General features: G+C 55.6%; 1 protein-coding gene across 2 annotated transcripts in view; it reads left to right on the top strand.

Moving 5' to 3' along the window:
* Positions 1-19,842, top strand: part of MGMT (O-6-methylguanine-DNA methyltransferase) — a 163,079-nt gene that overhangs the window by 130,060 nt on the left and 13,177 nt on the right. For both annotated transcript variants that reach the window (XM_008156148.3, XM_054728938.1), the window contains exon 3: positions 4,777-4,937. In XM_008156148.3, the coding sequence (XP_008154370.2) occupies positions 4,777-4,937 (161 nt within the window). The remainder of the gene's footprint in view (positions 1-4,776; positions 4,938-19,842) is intronic.

Genomic DNA, 19,842 nt, shown 5'->3' with positions numbered 1-19,842 from the left:
TGGCCTTCTCCTTCCCCCCAGCTGTGGGCATTTCAGTCCGCCAGCTCTCCTGTGGTTCTGGACGATGTCCGTTCTGACCTCTAGTTGTGCCTTTGAAATTGTTGTGCCCGGCTGCAGGTTAGGTGTTTCACCTATGCCGCCATCTTGGTTTTTCTATATTTTTTTTTTTTTTTTTTTTTTTTTTTTTTTTAAATCAATAGAACCATACCCTCAGGTGAGGATTAAAAAAAGAAAGACTAGGTCATTTGGCCGTATGCACTTCTCATGAGAAGGGGTGACCACTTTTTTCCATTTAAAAAAAGATGAGCAAGAGTCTTCTGTTCCATGGAGATGGGCTGGAGAGGAAGGCCTTGGGACTCAGACTTCTGTGCAGATCCTGTGCTGCCCTGAGCATTGGTTAAGTTGTTATTCTATAACCTCTGACCTCTGCTAGAACTTAGAGATAATAATACCTCCCTCAAGGGTTGTTGGGAGGAATGAATATAGAACATATTTTCAATTATAAGGCTGGCACACGCTGGGCACTCAATAAATGGCAGCTATGAAATTTTATACAAGGTTTACGTCAAGTTGTTTCCATGTAGTTGAACCACAGTGTTACTCATTGGACCCCACCTGTCCAAAGTGCCATGGAGGGGTGACAGACTTTCTCTCAATGGGGACTTGGTGGTCAGTTGCCTTGACGGTGGCTGAGGTTGGCTGTGTTATAGAGAGTCAGGATGGTAAATTGGGAGGTAGGAAACCAACCATCTTTACCCACCTTAACTGCATGCCCTGAGATTTTCCCATTCTGGTGCTCCTTACTTTTTCTCTTACCACTTGTTCATTGTAGAAAGCAAAGCCCCTCTCTCTGATGTTTCAGTCCTTCTAGGTCCCTAAAATCATGTCCCAGAGCAGGCCTTTGTTTAAAACCCATGTCCTCTTCTCCTTAGGTGTCCATGCAAAATTTGAATGGCACAGGGAAATTGGTAGCGTGTAATGACCTTCTGCACGATCATCCTGCCTTTGGGGCACAGACATTGATTTTCCTGATCTTGGCATGTGAAGGAAAGGGTCTGTCCCTCTCTGTTCCCCACCCCCACCCCACGCCTGCAGTAGCACACACCCTCAGCAGCACGGAGCAAGGCCGCACAGAGGCTCCGAGGGCATTAGAAGGGGCAGCTGCAGACTGTGGAGGAGGTGCTCAGAGCAGGTGGCTGCCACGTTGGACCATGTGCATTATAGAGTTCCCCTGAAAGACAGTCGTGGTTGACCAGATGCCCCATTTGAAATCCCCACCCACTATGAGATATCTGTAATTCTTATTTTGAACGAATGTGTCCCTTCTTTTCTGGGAGTGGGGAAGAGAATTATTGAATCATACCAAGTTACCTAACCCCAGAGATCCTGGGACGCGGGGTGGGAGGGTACCCTTGGGGGAATACACATAATTTGATGAGAGTGATGGAATGATTCCTTGAAAGTTCTATTTCTACAGCTATTTTTCAAGAAGTGAGCTAATTATTGACAGAATTGTAATAAATCGACTTAAGCAGCAATTTGATTAGGACTTCTTACTCCTGATTTATGTTTGCTCCTTCTTTAAGCTGCTCATTCCTAATGTCCAAGCATGTTATTTATAAGAAGCTAAATTACGCCAGGAAAGAGGAACGTGCCTCTCACGCATGTGGGAGACGTTGAAATGCTGCTTTGTTCGCGGCTCCAGTGGAGAAGAGCAGCGGCAGCGTGGACATGAGGCTGTTTGAACTCTTTATTTGCCGCATTTACAATATTAATAACTGCATTTCTACAAGTTGTCACATCGAGTAAAAGATCTTCATTCCGGGCTGTCTTTGGGGGCCGAGCTGAGACTGGATGCATGCATTTAATAAATTGTAGTCTCAAGTAGTCATTTTTGTAAATAATTAGTTTCAGTGAAAGAATAAGTTAGCATATTGCATGCATCTAATGTTGCAAATGTACACACAGCAAACTTTGCTATTAATCAACAGTCAGGCACCGCAAGTGGGGTCTCATACATAATGAATTGTGCTTGAGCCTCATGGGTTTCTTGATAGAAAAATAAAAGAAAACACAAGTGGAGTAAGCTTTTGAATAAAATTTAACTAGATTGCCCTGCATCCTGTAATTGTTTTGCAGTCATTAGGGACTTGATAATTCATCTATAGTTTTGGGGTGTTTTTATCTTCATCTGTCAAATAGTGGAGATTTTTAATGATATGTTAAAGTGTTGCTAAAATACAGTTTTTCTTTTCATAATTTGAACACTTAAGGGAGAAAGTAAATAGGCTTTTTTTTAAGGCATTCTAGCCTGCCAAGTATACTGTTTCAATTGTCTTTTAAAAATGTTTTATTATTGCTGATGTGTTTTTAAGAATCAATTATTTTTAAAAGAAAAAAATACACAGTTCTTATCACATGTACCTGCTATGGGGAGGAGTTGGAAATTTACATAAAAATGTCTCTTGTGTTTTTGATGGGAGTTTTAAAATACTACCGTAAATTCCTCCGTGGGCTTGTGGAGGTTCTGACATTAATTTGAGGCCCAAATAGGAAGGTCTTAGGATGTCCATTAAAAACTGACTTCCAATTTAAGCAGCCTACCTCCGACCGCCCAGAAAGGGAGTAGTGAGGGCCCAGTTCGAGTTCACACCGCCTCTTGCTCCTCCTGTCGTCGGCGTTGGCACCTGGGCCAGCGGTGGCCGTGGTGTTCGCGTGCCCCTGGTGGGGGAGCTGCCTGGCTCCCCGGGGAGACGTGGACGTGGGGTTTGAGCGAGCGTGGGCCTCGGCGCCCCTCATGGCCGGGATGTCAGGGCTGAGGGGTGGGGAGCCGAAGGGCCTCCTCTGTGATCCGCGTGGTCGTCAGCGACTCCCAGAGAGCGTCACACCGCAGCTCTCTCAGGGACGAGCCGGGCGAGGTTGGAGGAGAGGGCAGGGCAGAGAATAAATTTCATTTTATTGTAGAAATGGAAATTTGTGTCATGGCTTTAAAAATCCCGTTTTATGTGTGTGTTTAATGTCATTCGTTTTAAATGTAGTATCATAAATCCTGGCTTCAGAATCAAAGCTGCTTAATTACATTTCACCCATGAATAGTAATCTAATGCCAATAGAGAAAGAGTTAAAAAGGAGAGCCACGGAGTAGAGCAGAGGTTGAGGTCTTTAGCACAAGCATAAAAAATCAATTTCAGATGAATTTCACTACTATAAAAATTCTCCCAATGTCCTTTTAAGGGTGGGAAACGCGAGGAAACCCGGCTCACATTTCAGTTCCCTGAGCAGCAGCGGGCGCGGCCACCGGTGTGGGCATTGCCGTGGGGTGCCCGAGCGTACCCTGTGTCACGGGGGTGTCTGAGTCGGGAGACGTGAGTCTGGAAGCAAAGAAGGAGGCCGGTGGGTACGGAACCCCACCTCTCGGATGAAGACGCCCGTCTCCCATAGCGTTCGCCCCCTCGCCGAGGAACCCCGATTCTGTGCGTGACGGACAGCAGACCCCACAGCCCTGAAGACCACCCGAGGCCTATGAGGCCCCCCCTTTACGGTTATCCTTGACTGGCACCCCAGCCCCATCTGGGTTCTGCAGGAGGGGCCAGTCCCAGGTGGTCATGGGAGGTTTTGAGGGGATCCCTGGCCCTCTCCTGCCTCCTACCTCCCTGTGCTGGGCAGTGAGAGCAGGTTGAAGACAGACAGCCTGCAGAGCACAGTTCCCCCCCTCTCCCCCCCTCCCTCGCCTCCGGTGGGGCTCCAGGAAGCGCCTCTGCGCCTGCATTTTGGGGGCTTTCCTGCCGTCCCCCCGAAGGCTCAGCAGCTGTGGCGTCTGAACAGGGGATGAGAGCACCTGCCCGCCAGGCCTGGAGAGCCCAGGACGCGTGCCGTGTGTCCGGGCCTGGTGGTGGGGAAGCCACTCGCCTGCGGGACTGGGCCTCGTCGTCCTGCTCCGGCGGAGCACATGCCCGGAAACCAGCGCCTGCCGAGAGGTCGGCTCCGTGGGGGCGGCTGCAGGTCCCGCAGACAGAATCAGCACCAACTGGACCCAACAAGCCCACGGGAGGGAGCCTCAGAACATGGCTTTAAACTTAAGGAGATAAAGGGGAGACTCGCAACCGCAATAAGCAAGAAGAGTTGGAAAAGGAACCAATAGAAGACCCGCGCGTGGAAGTCGGGGCCCTGTGACTGAAATCACAGACCCCGGAAGGACCTGCGCACGGACACCGTCAGGCGTGAGACTCGGCAGCCGGAGAGCAGACGGGGAGGAAATGCCCCTGAAGAGCACGAGGCGGCCGGAGACGCGGAACGTGCAGTTCTGTGGGTGGCGGGCCGGCGAGAGGGTCCGGAAAAGGCTTTGGTAACGAGCACTGGTGACCCGGCAGATGACCGTAGAGGCAAACACACACCCGTGCGCCCGCAGAGGCCTGACACCCCGGCCCTCGAGGTGCTTCTGTGCTGTGGTCATTGCTCCGTCACAGCTTGCTTCTGGCTCGGCACAAGTGTTCAGAGCCCCAAACGGAAGTGCCGTGTCCTGGGACTCCCCTTCCCCTTGTTTTCAAAGATGTCATGTCTCTCAAAGCGGAAGGTGGGCACGTGGGGGAGAGAGCTCCCCGGGTCTCGGCCTCGCCCTCCTCCAGCGCCTCTGCTGTCCTCGCGCCTGTGGCACCGCTCGTGGAGACGTGGGTGCTCGTGGCGCAGCTAGCCTTGACGCCCTTCGGGGCAGCAGTGTTTTCTGCTTGCTCTTCAGCTGTGTGGAGCTTTATTAATCTCCTGTTATCACGTTTGCAGCCCCACCGAGGCCCCCGCCCCGCCTGAGCCGCCCGGCAGGCCCGAGGAGACGGTGAAGCCCCTGATGGAGTGCGCGGCCTGGCTGCACGCCTACTTCCAGGAGCCCACGGCCCTCCAGGAGCTCCCCGTGCCCGCGCTCCACCACCCCGTCTTCCTGCAAGGTCAGTACCTCCGCCGCCACGGCGCTCCCGTCGGGGGGCAGCCACGGTAGCTGTCACTTACGTCACAGCCCGTTTTATTGACCGGACCAACTCCACGCTCGTCCGTCCGCTGCCCGGGCAGCACGCGGCCAGGCTGGTAGGACAGAGTGCGCGCGCCCCACCGCTTCCCGGCGGCTCTGTTGGTTTTGGCACGTGGTCCCGTCGTTCTTGGCAGAGGCAGTGAAAACGATGCATGCAGGCCGACTCTGGGCTCTCGCGGGCGGAAAGGCTTAAGCAGGAATACATCTGAGCGGCAGTAAACTTCTCAATGAGCTCATTGTGAACTTGAACTATCTGCTGGCCAACGGCACAGAAAACGAGGCTCGTAGGTGGACACGCGGCCACTGCCATCGACCCAGTGGCTGACACCTAACATCAGCCTGGGTCGCAGCAGAGTCTTGTTGGATGAGTTCTCACCTTCACTTCTCGAACTTGCCGGAGTTAGATGTGACACTTGTAAGGGCTGCGCCGAGAACGCGCCGCCTCAGTGGAGTGTGCCAGAGGCACATACAGCCTGTGATAATCCCAAAACGTTTTCCCAGGCGCGCCTTTGTAAACTCTTGTTTGGATTCTTCCTTACGGCAGCTAAGGCATTCTAGACACATACCGCACACAGGTTTATTTTGCATAGAGATTTTTATAGTCGTTTTGATATAAGTGAGCATTTATACAGATGTATACATGCGAAGGCATACAGCCGTGTGCTTAAGGAATCGCCCTGAGATTTTAGGTAGGGTAAATTTAAAGCAATATTGAACTTGAAAATGGAATGTACCAAATAAGTTTAATGGCATTCTAATTGCTACTATGATTTTCAGCGAAAACGAACTTGAAAACGGAGCAGTGTTTACAGGGAGGCGGGTGGCGAAGCCCCTGAAAGGCTGAGCTGACACGTGAGTTGACTAGCAGTCACCAGAGAAGACCTGGAACGTTCTTGCACACAATGAACTAGACTGGCAAGTTCTGAGAAGAGGTGCCCGGCAGCCCAGGTCGTCTGGAAGGTCTCTGTCGGTGGGGGCTCCAGAGATTCTCACGGCGGGTCTAGGATGGACAGCTGGACGGCGCTCTGCACGTGTCCAGAACCCGCCTTGGTCCACAGGGCCCCGTGCTCGCCCTCCCTGCTTGGGCCCCTCCCCCAGCACCATGAGCCCCGGGCTGACTGCAGGGTGGGTGATGGTACTGGGGCCATGGGGCCAGGCTGAGGGACTCAGAAATGCCATTGGGAATCTGGGAGCCATGACCTCTTCTCTCCGCTGCTGGGAAAGAACCGTCCAACTGGCTTTCCTTCTGGCAAATAGGGAGCAGACATTGAAGGTTTCGAAATTGTCAGCAGAAAAAACTTACAAAACCAGGGCAGCCGTTCCGTGCCGTCTGAGGGGGTGGGGAGCAGCAGACCTGTCTGGTCCTGGAGGCCTGTCTTCAGCTCTTGAAGAGGGTGACCAGCCGCACCAGGCCAGGCCGTCTCCTCAGCCAGCAGGTCGTGGTGATGGGAGGGCTGGTGACCAGGGCCAGCTGGGAGCAGCTGTGGGGATGAGGAGGAAGGTCCCAGTTACCCCGTAGCCCGTCCCACCCCCCGTGAGACAAGCCCTGCAGTGCTGACGGGCACTTCTGAGTGGGCGGGTCCCCTCCAGCTGGTTTGGTAAGTGGGGGCAGCACCCGCCTGCCCACAGTTAGGGGCTGCGGGCCCAGGGTGTCCCCCACTGCTCAGTCACTCCCGGGCAGGGGCCAGGTGTGGGATGTTACGGTTTGAGGAGGGAGGTGGCCAGCACAGAGCTCATTGGCACCAGCCCAGCTGTGCCACCCCCCTGTGTGTCCAGCCATTGTGGGCTCTGCTCTCCCTGCCATGGGTCTAGGAGCCAGCAGCGTCAGAGGGAGAGGGCAGGCCCCGAGCTGTGGAGCTGTGATTAACACAGAGAAATGAGCCTTCTATGCAAACGGGCGGGCGGGGTGGGGGGGAGAAGGGCGTTTCAAATGGGGAATAAGTGTCCTTGACTAGTCCTGCCTCCTGTGCATGTTAATTTTTGAGTATGTTGAGCATACGTCTGTGTGTCATTGTTTCCTCGTGTTCTGGCTTCTGAGAGTAGACCAGGTCTGCCTGTTTCCACTTGTCACCGATGCTTTCTTCTTGAAACCCTGGAGGTACCTCTCGTGACCTCTGCCCCGGGCCCTCCGCCGTTTGCCCCTCGTGCCGCCGCGTGGCCTGTCCCGCTGCCCACTGGCCCCTCGGGCCGCCGCGTGGCCACACTGCCTGTCCTTGCAGGATCCTCTGCGAGGTGAGCGCATGTGAGCTGTTGGCTCCGTTTTGAAGGAGCCACAGAAACGCGTGCGAGGGGAACCACATGAGCTTGCCGTCCGCCAGGTTAGCACGTCAGACGCTGGAGATGTCAGGTGGGTCAGCCTCTCTGAGAGAAACCCCCAGTTAGAGGAGCAGCCAGGTAGCTCTCGAGGGCTCTCTCTCAGGGAGCCGATGGCTGCCCCGTCCTGGGCCAGGATGGGGGCCTCTCAGGGGCAGGGAGCCAGGAGCGCGGGGCCGCGCTGTGAAGGAATTCACGTGAACAGTGAGCTGTGGAATACGCTGAGCTTCCTCTGAGATTGTGGTCTTAGAGGTAGGGCATTTTCTTTAAAAAAAAAAAAAAGGGGGGGGGTGTTTTCTTTTCGTGTTTTGGGGGTTTTGGTTTTTGCTAAGCTGGCTTATGCAAGTGTGGACAGAATCGTTTTTCTGTGACCGAGAGCTCACAGCCTCGTGGCACGACAATGCATATCGGGGAGGTCAAGTCCTCCCTAGAAACCTCTCTCAAAGGTCAGTCCTGTTTATTTTGAATTCATTTTTCTCCAAGAAACCGTTCTTTAATGAAGCCATCATTCTTGAAATAAACCTTTGCTTAATGTTTCTTTCATAATGAAATATCATTTGAACTTACTTTCTGTTAACACTCCCTAACTTCTCTGTTCGCTCATGAATAAGTTTACCTTCTTAGTGTAATGTGCATCTAACGGGACCTTAGAGGTCGGTGGCAGAAGCAGCTGGAGTCACGGGTAGCGCCGGCCAAGCGCGCTGTCTCGCCGTGAAGTCCAGGAGCGCAGCCTGCAGACCGGCAGGGCCGGCTTCCCGTTCGGAACGTGCGCAGAAGCTTCTTTTTGTTCGCAGCCCTCTGCCCACGAAGACCCTCCCGCTTACAGGCTGCCGGTGGCCAGGAAGACGGGCGGGCAGGCTGCCAACCCCGGCCTTTCTGCTTCCCCTGCCAGCCCGGGGTGGGTGCCTCCCCGCGAGGGCCCGGCCCTGTGCCGGGGACACCCCCTCCCGGTGGCCCAGCGGGATGCTGGGCCCTCAACCGGTCCTCCCAGTGCCATCTTGCACGTGATGGTTTCCAACAGATGAGGTCTGAGTTTTCTTTTTAAAGTGACGGCAATGTTCCCTTTTAAATGAAATATTTAACACTTTAATAATTCCTTCGTCACAGCTATTAGCTTGTAGCTATGAAATCGGTGGCATGACAGTAGTAAAACCTGCATTTTTAAACCTGCTGGCTACAGCCTCCAGCGCCGAGCCTCGGAAGGATTCTTGGGCTCGTGGGGCTCTGAGAACCCCTTTCCCCAGGGCCTCTCCCCAAATTCCTGCCAGAAACTTCAGGAGAGGCCCCGTCAGGGGGCTCAGCTACCCTCCAGGTGTCCTGGGGGGGGTCCCAGAGCCCAGGGCCTTCCAGGGGCGGCTGTAAGTCCTGGGAGACGGGGACTGCGCGAGGAAGGGGCCACCTTACCTCCGTCCTCGCCAAGAGAGCCCTTAAATCTAGAAGCCCAGCCCGGGTGCCGAGCAGGGCAGGCCTCCAGCCCCGACACCCCCAGCCGCCGGCCAGCTCCTGTGGCCCTGGCTGTCCCTCATGTCCCGGCAGCAGCCAGCCAGGCCGGGGGCTCCCAGGCGCGGGGCCCCCTTCGGTGCTGCTCACGGTGCTTCCTGAGCCGCGGACCCAGCGAGTTCGTCTTCAGAGGGTCTTGGGGGGACGGAGGGTTTTCTCTTGAGTCTCCCCTGTGACGCCACAGCAGGAGGCAGCGCTGTGCTTCCAGGCTGTGTGTGCTGAAGTTTTCCCCTGAATTTAAAGACCGTCACCGGCTTACACAGAAGAGCAGCCCAAACAGGAGATGCCCTGGCCGCTTCGGGGCAGGCCATCACCAGTGCCCCGTCTCCAATGGGGACATGCGGATTGTTGGCTTTGCTGCGATGTCACTGGTGGGGCCGGAAGGGGTGAGGGATGGAGGTGGAGGGTGGGGGGTGGGGAGTGGGGGGTGGGTCCCTCCCGCTGCCCCGGGGGGATGAGAGCCAGCCAAAGACACTTCTCTTATGTCCCTGGGGGGGAGGCAGCTGCTGGAACGCCTCTTTCAGCCCTGGAGCTGCCGCATGCCTTTTCGGGGCGGCAAACGTGGGAACCTGGGTCCAGGGCCTCGGGGGCTGGGGCTGGGCCAGGTCAGACGGGAGAGACCGGGCCCAGAGCCCGAGAGCGGGTGTGGCGGGGAAGTCCAGGTGCCGGGACGGTCAGGTGTCTGGACTCAGAGCGGGGCCAGCAGCAGGAGCAGCCCGGCGCCCGCGTCATGGACAGAAAAACCCGCCTGTTCCCGTGGTTAGAACCACGAGAGAGAGGACGAGTGGGATGTGTGAGAACGAAGGAGGGCAGAAATCGCCATAGAGGCAGCCCGGGGGCGACGGAGGTGAGAGCACAGTCTTCTTCACCGAGGACCTTCCGGGCTGAACCATCTAGGAATCCCTCTCCCGTGGGAGGGGGGGATGGAAGACCCGCCCCAGCGGTCCCTCGTCCCTGTCAGAGCCCTTCGGAGAGGAGGCTGCTTTCTGCAGAGGCTCCAGCAGTGGACGCTGCCCTGTCCCAGAGGAGAGGCCCCCGTGGGCTCGCCCGCCACCTCTCCGGCTGCCTGGTCCCTGGCACATCTGACGCTGTCGCTTCCAGCGCTTCAGCGGATCAGAAGTGCTGGGTGACCAGGACTGCGTCTGGGTGGAGGGTTTCGCTGGGTGGGGGCTCCCAGCCTGAGCCGAGAGGACGTGGCTTCCGCGGGTGGCTGTTCTGCAGGGTCCCTGCGGGGCGCCGGCTCTTGTTGGCGGCCGCTGTCCTGGTTGGTCCTGACTCGGGGACGTGGGGCCGGCCACGCCAGCTCAGAAACACTCACTGCACTGGCCGCTCTCCCTTCCGCTTGACCGGTGGCCGCACTCTGGCGTGTTGGTGAGTTCCACGGGCCAAAGGCCTGCGGTTCGGATTGTGTCTCAGTTCATGGTTTCCCATTTGACCCTGCCGTTTCCCGCCTGGCGACGGTCGTTAGCGCCTGCTTATGCTTCATACTGCACAGCCTCGCCTCGGATGAGGAGAGAGCTTTTAAAGTTTCAACTGTGGTTCATGCAGGCAAATAGATTGTTCAAGTTAGTCTCGTTTTTCAGCTCCTTTACCTAGGGGTATGAGGGGGTGCGTATCAGAATGTTCTAGGAAGCTTGTCCATAATATTATACCTATACTTCTCACTCCTCCCAAGACACATTAAAATATTAGGATAGGCAAATATATACATATATGTACGTGTGTACACATGCCTAGGCCCTATTTCGAGAATTATTGCTCTAAAGGAATTTATTAAAATGGATCCAGCTCGTACGAGTGCGATTGCTGTGTGTTTCACCCTACGCCGAGTTTATTGTCCTTGACAGTGATTTTGTTTGCGATGCATCTCTGTGTTTGCTCTGTTGATAACTTAAGTTCTAGGTCACGTGTGCATGTCGGCCTGGTCGGGAGCGTGGGTCGTCGCCGGGTGAGAAGGCAGAGTACCCAGTATGGGGTTGTGTTCTCGATTTGGGAAAAATGAGCGAGAGGGCCTGCGCGTCCGCACCTCTGCTGTCAGGTGTGCAGTCAGCTCAGGAGTGTTGCCAGGTGCGGCCAGGGTCACCACGGGCGAGTGTCAGCAAAGGGCCAGCAGCTGCAGGAACAGTGTGTGTTTTTCCGTTGGGACAGCTGTGTCCACACTGTGTGTTCCTGTTGGGACAGCTGGCGGAGGAGGCTCTGGATTCTTCTGTAGACCGTGAGCCCTGGCAGGGCCAGCAGAGGGGACGAGGTGCTCCAGCTTCTGGGTTTGACCCCTCTCACAGATCGAGCGTGGATCCCGCCCGGGGATCGCTGGGCTGGCTTTGGGATAGTCACATAATCCCCTCTGTGGCCTCACACTTCCGCTGGAGAGCAGTCGGTTAAAATGGGCCCCTCCTGAAGGAGAACGTGGTTGATGGGTCCGGCTCCCGAGATGCTGGTCGGGGCTGAACAGAGCCTGCTGCACCCCAAGAACATCCCTGGTCCCTGGGCGGCAAGCCCCTTGGTAATCGGGGAAGCCTAGTGACCTGAAAGTCCCATCCTAGATCTCAGGGGGTCAGATCCTACGTTCCCCGAGGTTTCCACGAATCAGGTGAAAAGTGAACTTCACTCAAGGTCGCCGCGGTCCCACTGCATAACTTAACCAGACTCTAAGGGTAGCCACAAAGACAGCGTCAGCCGCTTTCAGGCCTTGTCGGGTAAAATGGGGTGTCTATTGCTGATAATCAGCACTTATAATTGAAATGATTACGAGGAAAATATTCCTCGTATTTTATGGGAAAATATTCACAGTTAAATACAACTGTTACCACTAGCACAGCAATTACACAGCAAACGGATGAAGGTTCCTATTAAAAATAAAAGTCAGCCTGCTCACATTATGCATTTACCACAGTCATCTGCCGTGTCTGCCTCCTGGTCTCGGGTTATTTCACCTCCAGGGAGCAGGGGCCGTTTCTGCCCAGTAGGAAATGGAATTCGCATTGTCACTTCAACCATTTTTCACTTGAAGTGGGCTTTGGAAAATAGGTATTTTCTATCAGGTCTGTATTTTAAAGTAAAAGCAGACTTTTTCACTTAAATATGCTTTTAAAATTTTTATTCCCACTGTAGTCATTAGACGGACCTGCACTGCTTGCTTCTGAAGCAAATGTTTGATATTTTTGTTGTCATGGAGTGCTGTATACTCTCCGTTCATGGGCACCGTTCATGTATTTTGCTATCATTCTGGCAATAATAAATAGAATTCTCTCCGTGACCTAGGTTTATAGAGAAAATATTTTAGTAAAACTTTCATGGAATTGCACTCCAAGTTATCAATATGTGAAATGTGTGACTATTTCTATAAAATTCATGGCAATAAAGCTGTGAAACTCTTTGTAGGAGCCAAAAGCATAAAAACTATTACTTAATTTAAATGCTTTATCACACGATTTTTACCCTTATATTCAAAGAGACTCAGAATGTAAGATTTACAAGCACCCGCCCCGTTAAAGGCCATGTGTCACATGCTGGAAGGGAGACGTCAGACGCGTACCTGGAGGAGGGGTGAGGCTGAGGCGTGGGTGCAGCTGCTGTGACTCCGTGGGTCGAGTCCACAGGCCAGAGGCTCAGCCCGCTGGGGCACCGGGTGGTGTCTCGATGCCAACAGCACTCTGCTAAACCAGCACATGGAAGCGTGAAGTAGGGGGAAGGGAAGTCTTTTTAACCCTTAAAGACATCACTCTGTCACTTAAGTTTAGATCTGCTTTTGTGCCGCCTCCCAAATACTAGAGCAGGTCCTGATCGTATTTTGGGAAATGGTATTTCTGGTGATCGCTGCCCCTCAGCAAGCATGAATCTACCCAGTGCCTCCGTTACTACGACAACTACTTTCTTTTTCTTTTCTTGAGCACTGCTGATCCTTGTGACACAGAATGCATCCTGTGTACAGAGGAGGGCCGTTCCTGGCCTGGGTGGGTGCGCGTTGTCTGCTTCTTTAAAAGACGCACATCCCTGCCCGGCTGGGCTGCGCCCGCGCCCAGCACAGTTCTCTCCCGGCGAGGGAGCTGAGACACCGGCTCGTTGCTTGGCCGAGGCACACACTCCTCATCGGAAATTTGCATCCCTTTCTCTTTCTAGAATAAGATATGCAAGAACCAACATAAATGGCATAGCCTCCCCCCCTTTCTTCCCGGGGATGGGGCCTTTGATGTTCAAGAGGAGCTCATATTAAAGGCGGCCCGAGCAGGCTGCAGAGACGGCGCCTGTTTATGGCAAATGTAAAACGGCACAAATCTAGCTGAATATGACGGTATCATTAGTTTGTGAGTCGCATCCTTGAAAATAACTGTGGAGGAGCCAAATCAGTTTAAAGGAAGATAACAAAATGGTTTAAGCTACTTAGGTTGAATGCCAATTATATTTTAATATTCAACTGAGCATATTTTACTCAGAAAAAAGGCCACATTGACGCATGCATAACTCACGGCGCGTCGGCCAGCTGTGCCGCTCTCCTCTCCGAGTCACTTTGTGCATTTCAGCAGCATGGTAATTTAGTGGAGAACTACCTGAGTGATGGCATTTTCAATGAGCAGGTAATCTACAGAGAATTTTTATATGGTTATGAGTTCTGTGCTTCAGCCCAGCAACACAAAAATACATCAAGACCAATTACGGTATCAACTTTCAGTGTGGTACCCTCGCCACGCAAGTGCATGTATTTCTGCCCCAGGCATTTCAAATTGCATCTAATTTGAAATCTTTGGGGTTTTAATTAAATTTCAGAATATATGGAATTCTTCATTAGTACCTGCTCTGAATAGCAGATGATCCTTCTCTCCGTCTCTCGTTAAAGAAGTAGGCTGTGGTTAGTAGCTTGTTCCGAGCCTGATCATTTGTGGGGTCTGGGTATTGGAACAGAAATAGTGAAATGCAAAATAATATCAAAAAGATTATTAGTCCGGGGAGAGTCTCTTGATTTGTATTTTAATGGAATTTTACATTTCTCTTAATGATTTGCAAATTGTCCTCTGATTATAAGATGCATTAAGCTTTTCATTTTAATGGCAAAGACACAGCCATTAGCAGAATCTTTTTTTTTTCCTGTCTTCTTTTTAGAGTGCTTCCCTGCAGCAGATAAATATTGAAACCATTAACACCTTTTGATGTCCATCACAGCCTGCATCCTGGCGCCACGCGCCGTTCACAGGCCGCCGTGGTTTCGCCGTGTTAGCACCTGGCTGGGGGTCCCTGACTCTTTTCTTCCCTGGCTGTGTTTTGTTTTCTAGAATATAGGATTCATTTTTTAATGTGTGTGTTGTTTTTTTAATTGATTTGAGAGAGAGAGGGGAAAGGAGAGAGGGAGAGAGAAACCTCTAATGGCTGCCTCCTGTACACACCCCAACCTGGGATCGAGCCCGCAACCGAGGCATGTGCCCTGACTGGTCATCGAACTGGCAACCCTTCAGGGCATGGGACCCTGTCCAAACAACTGAGCCACACCAGCCAGAGCCAGGACTCATTTTTAAGTTTCGTTGGGTGGTCTTGTTCATTTGGGTTAAAACCGATGCATTTAAATGTGATTCGTGGCCCCATTTGTATTAATCAGAGCGTCGGTGTGAGGGCTGGCAGCGTTCACAGCTCCTGCCTCAGTCTGGTCTGCAGAGCTGGAGGCAGGGCCCGGCAGTGAGCCTGCGGAGAATTCGGATGAGTCTCACCTCGCACGCTGGATGCTCCCGGGTACATCCGTGCGCGGTGACAGGGCCACCGAGCTCACTGCGTTAGCCCCCTGACCAAGGCTGACCACAGCTCGACGCCAAGGGCAGGGGCACTTGCCTTTGGTTTGACCTTGGTTTCAGGCCAGGGCTTCTCGTCCCCTGCAAAGTGTGTGATCTGCGTGACTGGAGCCACGAGGCTGGGTCATCTGACTGCTCCTTCTGCTGAAGGTGCTCAGGGAGCTGGCATCTGACCTGTGGTTTGGTGGGCAGCTCGGCAGCCTGTGCCAGTGTGTGGCCGGGAAACCGCGGCTGCCTCCCAGGTGAGCCCGCCCCGCCCACCCCCCCTGGCCGCAGGTTTTCAAGGGCAGATCCTCACTCCGCGCCAAAACAGCCACCTGAGAGTTTCTAAGCAGCTGTGGTTCTCAGGAGGGACCTGGACACAGCCCCGTTCTGCAGGGTTTTCAGGGGAGGAGGCGAGGCTTGCTCCGTGCTGCCCTGGGACCTTCCCCCCAGCAGGTGTCATCTTTGGAGATGTCTGGGGGCTCGTCCACGTGCCACACCGGCATGCCATCACCAGGAGGGACGCTGCCTTTGTGTCGGGGCTGTCCGGTGGCGTGGAGCCTGGGGAACGGTCCGTGAAAGCTGTTGTGCTGCGTGTGGGAGCCAGCGCCCTCTCTGCCTGCCTGCGCAACCTCGGGAAGCACTCAGCCTTTGTCTCAGTCAGTGCGGCTGTGCAGTAACAAGCAGCCCAGCCCGGCGGCTTCCACAGCAGCTGTTCCCTCTCAGCTCTGGAGGCTGAGAGCCCAGGACCAAGTCCGTTTCCTGAGCCCTTCTGCTCGGGCTGGAGATGGACACCTCGCACATGGCCGTCCCTCTGCACAGGCCCCCCGGGTCGTCCTCCTCTCCTCCTCTCACAGGGACACCAGTCAGCCTGGAGTGGGGCCACCCCAACAGTCTCAACCCAGTCACCTCTTTACAGTTCCTATCACGTCTGAGCTGCTGCAGGTTAGGACTTCAGCATTTGAATTTGGGGGGACACAGTTCAGCCCAGAGCAGCCTTCCGAGGCCTCTGAGTCCCCATCTGTGACGTGGGGACAGTGGTAACAATGTCAGCACGAGGGTGAGCCGAGGCCACCAAACACCCAGGCCTAGAAGGGGCTGCCACCTTCACCCCGGGGAGCGTTGTCCCCCAAGGCCCCGCGGTGGCGAGTGGCCCCGACGCCGGCTCTGCCTTCAGCTCAGTGCGGACTCGGCCCTTCTTCTCAAGTGCTGCCCCTGGCGTCCAGCAGAAGGTACCGAGGACACGGTCCCCGGGCGGCCCGGGGCAGGGCTGGCACGCCCGCTGCTGCAGCCACAGCTCTGCAGGGAGAGCGCTCCTCGGGTGGTTTCTCACGGAAACCAAGGAACGGAGCCAAGTAGCCTTGTCATTGGAACAAAGATCTTTCTACCTGCCGCTTCTCTGCCCACTTCCTGTCAAGTTCTAGGCCACAGTAACGGCCGCATGAAAGGTCTTCTGGGACACGAAGGTCTAAGCACGGGCGGCGTAGACAGGCCGCTCAGAACCACAGCAGGGGGTGAGCATGTCCGGGGGGGTCTCTGGGGAGAGCCCCCTGGAGCCAGCGGGGAGGCGGGGCCAACCCCGCGTAGCCTCCCGGGCCCACGGCGGCCCTCCCTCTCCCCGAGTCTGCTCCGCAGCACGCTGCCTGCTCTCGCCTTTGCTCCCGTGTGGCCGGCTCTGGGAGGCCTTCTCCCGTGGGCTGTGCCCACAGCGTGGACAGCGCGAACTCTAGTGGCAGCGCCCGGGCCGGGAGGGGAGTGCAGGCGATGGGTACCTGCTCTCGGAGCACGGGGCTGCAGGAGACGCGTCCGTGGCCTTGACCGCTGTGGGGGTCTTGTGACGTGTAGCCGTGGCCTTTCTAGCAGGAGGGACGCACGTTATTGCCTGTGCCCTGACCGATTCGGCCGCCCTGGCTCCTAAGCTTGTCCTTGCTCTGCAGACTAGACACCTAGGGGCGGGGGTGACGGGCCCAGGGCTCCGCCCCTGGGCGCGCGAGGGAAGGCGTGCCTGTGTTTCTTAGTCGGGTCCTGGCATCACTGCTTCTGTCACTTCTTCATTCTACGAGGAGGGGTGGCAGGTGCACCTCGGAATGAGGGTGGTTTGAACGGTCGTTCTTGGTGGTGAGGGAGGCCCCGAGGGAAGCACAGAACCTTCGGCCGAGGAGCTGGTGGAAGCAGCCTCAATCCGCCTCCCGGCTGCTGCCTCTCCAGGGCCCCGGGGTCCTGCGGGCCAGGGCTCCCCGAGACTTCCCCAACGAATACCCAAGTGCAGGTGGCCTCTGGGCTTGAGTCCTTCATGTCCCTCCCCTGCCCACCCCCTCCGTGCTGCTAGGACGGGCATCGGGGTCCCACACGTTGCAGTGCCCTTCGCCGGCCACCTCCCTGAGTCTCAGCCCTAGGTCACCTCTGCACCGCTGCCCCTCCCTGCAGAAGCACCCGGGGGGCGGGGTGCCCACGGCTGCCCCCGTCTGCGCTTCTGCCCTGGTCCCTGCGAGGAGGGAAGGGAACTGACCCACCCACCTGGCTGGGTAGCGCCCCGGCCCACCATGTCCCTCCCTACTCCGTGCTTGTCCGGTGGGTGCCCCGGCCGGGCGCCCCTCCCTCTGCGTCCCCCTGCCGAGGGCACACGTGGGACCTGTCCTGTGGGGCCCGCCTTCGCCCACACCTGGGCAGCCCCTCCCACCGGAATGGGTGAGAACCAGAGTCGCTGCACACGGGGAGCCGGATTCCGCTCCGAACCCACCGCCACTCCCTCTGCATTCCTCCGCCGCCTGCGGCAGAGGCTCCGTGTGGCTGCCGAGACTGATCCCCAAAGAGCCCCTCGTTCCTCTGCAGAGAAATTAAAGCTCGCCAGGCTCCTTCCGCCTGTCCCCTGGCAGCTCTGTCAGGAGCGACGCGGCTGCTGCGCGGCACGGGCCTGTCCGACCGGGGAGGCGTTCACCGGGAAAGGAGGGCTGAGCTCCTGGTAGTGGGTCCTCAGAAGTTCCCTAACATTACGGACCGGACCTCGGCTCTCAGACAAGCCAGAGCCGCACGGGCCAGGCTAGGTCCCAGCACCCGCCCCCTTAGATTCCTCAGTTTTCCCAGAAGTCGCGGGGTCCTGCGGGCCAGGGCTCCCCGAGACTTCCCCAACGAATACCCAAGTGCAGGTGGCCTCTGGGCTTCACATTCATACCAGGACACTCACCGTTTAATCATTTCTCTGAAGGCTTCCTTAAGGCGGACCGGAGCATCCTTCCCCGGGCCGGCCTGGGGGCGCGCTGGCCAGGGTGAGGAACAGGCTTCTTTTCAGACACAGGAGCCGAGAGAATCCAGGCACAGCTTCTTTCCTCCTCCTGGGTGCCGGTGAGGGCTCGCCAGGAGGCTTCTGGAAGTTTCTGTCGGAATGCGTGGGAGTTCCCGACCGGTCAGGAGAGGGGCAGTGTCTGCACGCGGGGACTGCTGGCATGTTAGCACACGTCTGACGACCTGGTGTATTTGGCGTGATCTGCTCTGAAACCACTAGCCAGGGCCCCGTCTCTGCCGTGTGACCAGAGCCGCCAGGAACGGCTGGCTGGATGCGTGACGTCACCTTGCTGTGGCCGACTCTGGCGGGATGGAGGCACAGTGTGTCGCAGGCGTCGGTAACACTGTCATTTTAAGTACAATCTTCTCCCTTTTTTGGCGTTTGGGTCACGAGGTTGTGTCCTGGAGGGAACATGGCCCCGGGCCTCGGCGTGGGGTTGGTTGCCTCTGACCACAGCGCCCTGGCCAGGAGCTGGCGTGTCTGTAAGGAGAGCAGGGCCAGCAGGGGCCCAAAGCAAGGCCCGCGGACGTGGAGTCCGCAGGGGTGGGGACGGCAGAGGGCCTGGACGGCCACCTTCCACTCGATTCCCACTCCCTTTCCCGGCAGTCACCCTGTGTGAGGGGTGACGCCCACACTGCCTCCCGCCCCCCCTCCCGCCTCTGTGTGCCGTGTGTCTCTCCCTTCCTCGTGTTGTTCAGAAACCGTTAACACCTGTTCAGAAGCCAGTTCTTCCGCTTTGAGCAGAATGACAATTATTTGAATGGTAGCGGTGTGAATGGGTAATTATTCACATTCATACCAGGACACTCACCGTTTAATCATTTCTCTGAAGGCTTCCTTAAGTTCGAGCTCCGAGTCTTCGGCATAATTCTTCTGTTAAATAAGTTTCGGGCACTCTAATTACGAGGAAGGTGAGCAGGAAGGCGCCAGGTGCGGCTGGCAGAGGTGGTGGCTGCCCTAACGGAGAGCCTCGCCAGGCCATGTGGCCGCTCCCACCCGCGGGCGGCAGGCTCATTCCCACCGCGAATAGTCCAGTCCTTCTGCGAGATGAGCCCCAAGACTCTGCTCCGTGCACCCAGACCAGACAGAGCCTGCGGGCGCTCCTCATCCGGAGCTCGGAGGCCCACACGGCCCGGCCTGGAGATCCCCGGGGCCCCCCTCTCCTCCCCAGAATTGTCGAGGACCCCAAAGAGCTTTGGATCGTGAGGGCTGTATCTCCCTACAAGTACCGTGTTAGAAAGTAAACGGGGGATTCTTTAAGTGTCTTTCTTTTAGAGCACCACTCTACTATAAATAGTTGTTTATAGCAAAGTAACTGTTTTCTAAGACCAAAAACAGGTAAGGACAGTGTGACATTATCTTACGCTTTTGCCAGCCTCGTGGAGGCCTGCACTTGGATCTGTGTGGGCCCTACGGGGCGAGGCGTTTTCACAGGCCCACGCGTGGGACCCTCATGCCTGTACCCCATTCGACCAGGAGACTGGGTGGGCGGGACAGGTGGCAGGGAAACTGCCCAGTTGTGAACTTTTGTGGCGCGTGCTGAGGGATGACGCACAGAGGGGACCCCTGCCTGAGGCCCCGCATGCTTTTTTGTGGGTGTTTTTTTTTTTGCACACGGCTGCCCAGTTGTTCCAGCACCATGTGTTGAAAGACCATCCTTTTCCACTAAATTGCCTTTGCTCCTGGGTTTGTGTGGGTCTGTTTGTATTCTGTTCTGTTCATTGAGCTAAGTATCTGTTCTTTCACCAGTACACAGGGTCTTGATCTCTGTCGTTTTATAGAGACTCCCTTTTCAAACATTGGAGAGCCTTGCATTCCTGGCACAAAATCCACTTAATTTTGGTGTCTTGTCTATATATATAAAAGCCTAAGTGACTGTTCAACACACACTGACCACCAGGGGGCAGACGCTCAATGCACAGGCATGGAAACATGGAACAGACTGATGAATCTCAGAGGGAAGAGGGGAAGAT

The sequence above is a fragment of the Eptesicus fuscus genome, chromosome 17, assembly GCF_027574615.1.
Source record: "Eptesicus fuscus isolate TK198812 chromosome 17, DD_ASM_mEF_20220401, whole genome shotgun sequence".
NCBI classification, from domain to species: Eukaryota; Metazoa; Chordata; class Mammalia; order Chiroptera; family Vespertilionidae; genus Eptesicus; species Eptesicus fuscus.
This window is presented reverse-complemented; position numbering and strand designations above follow the sequence as displayed.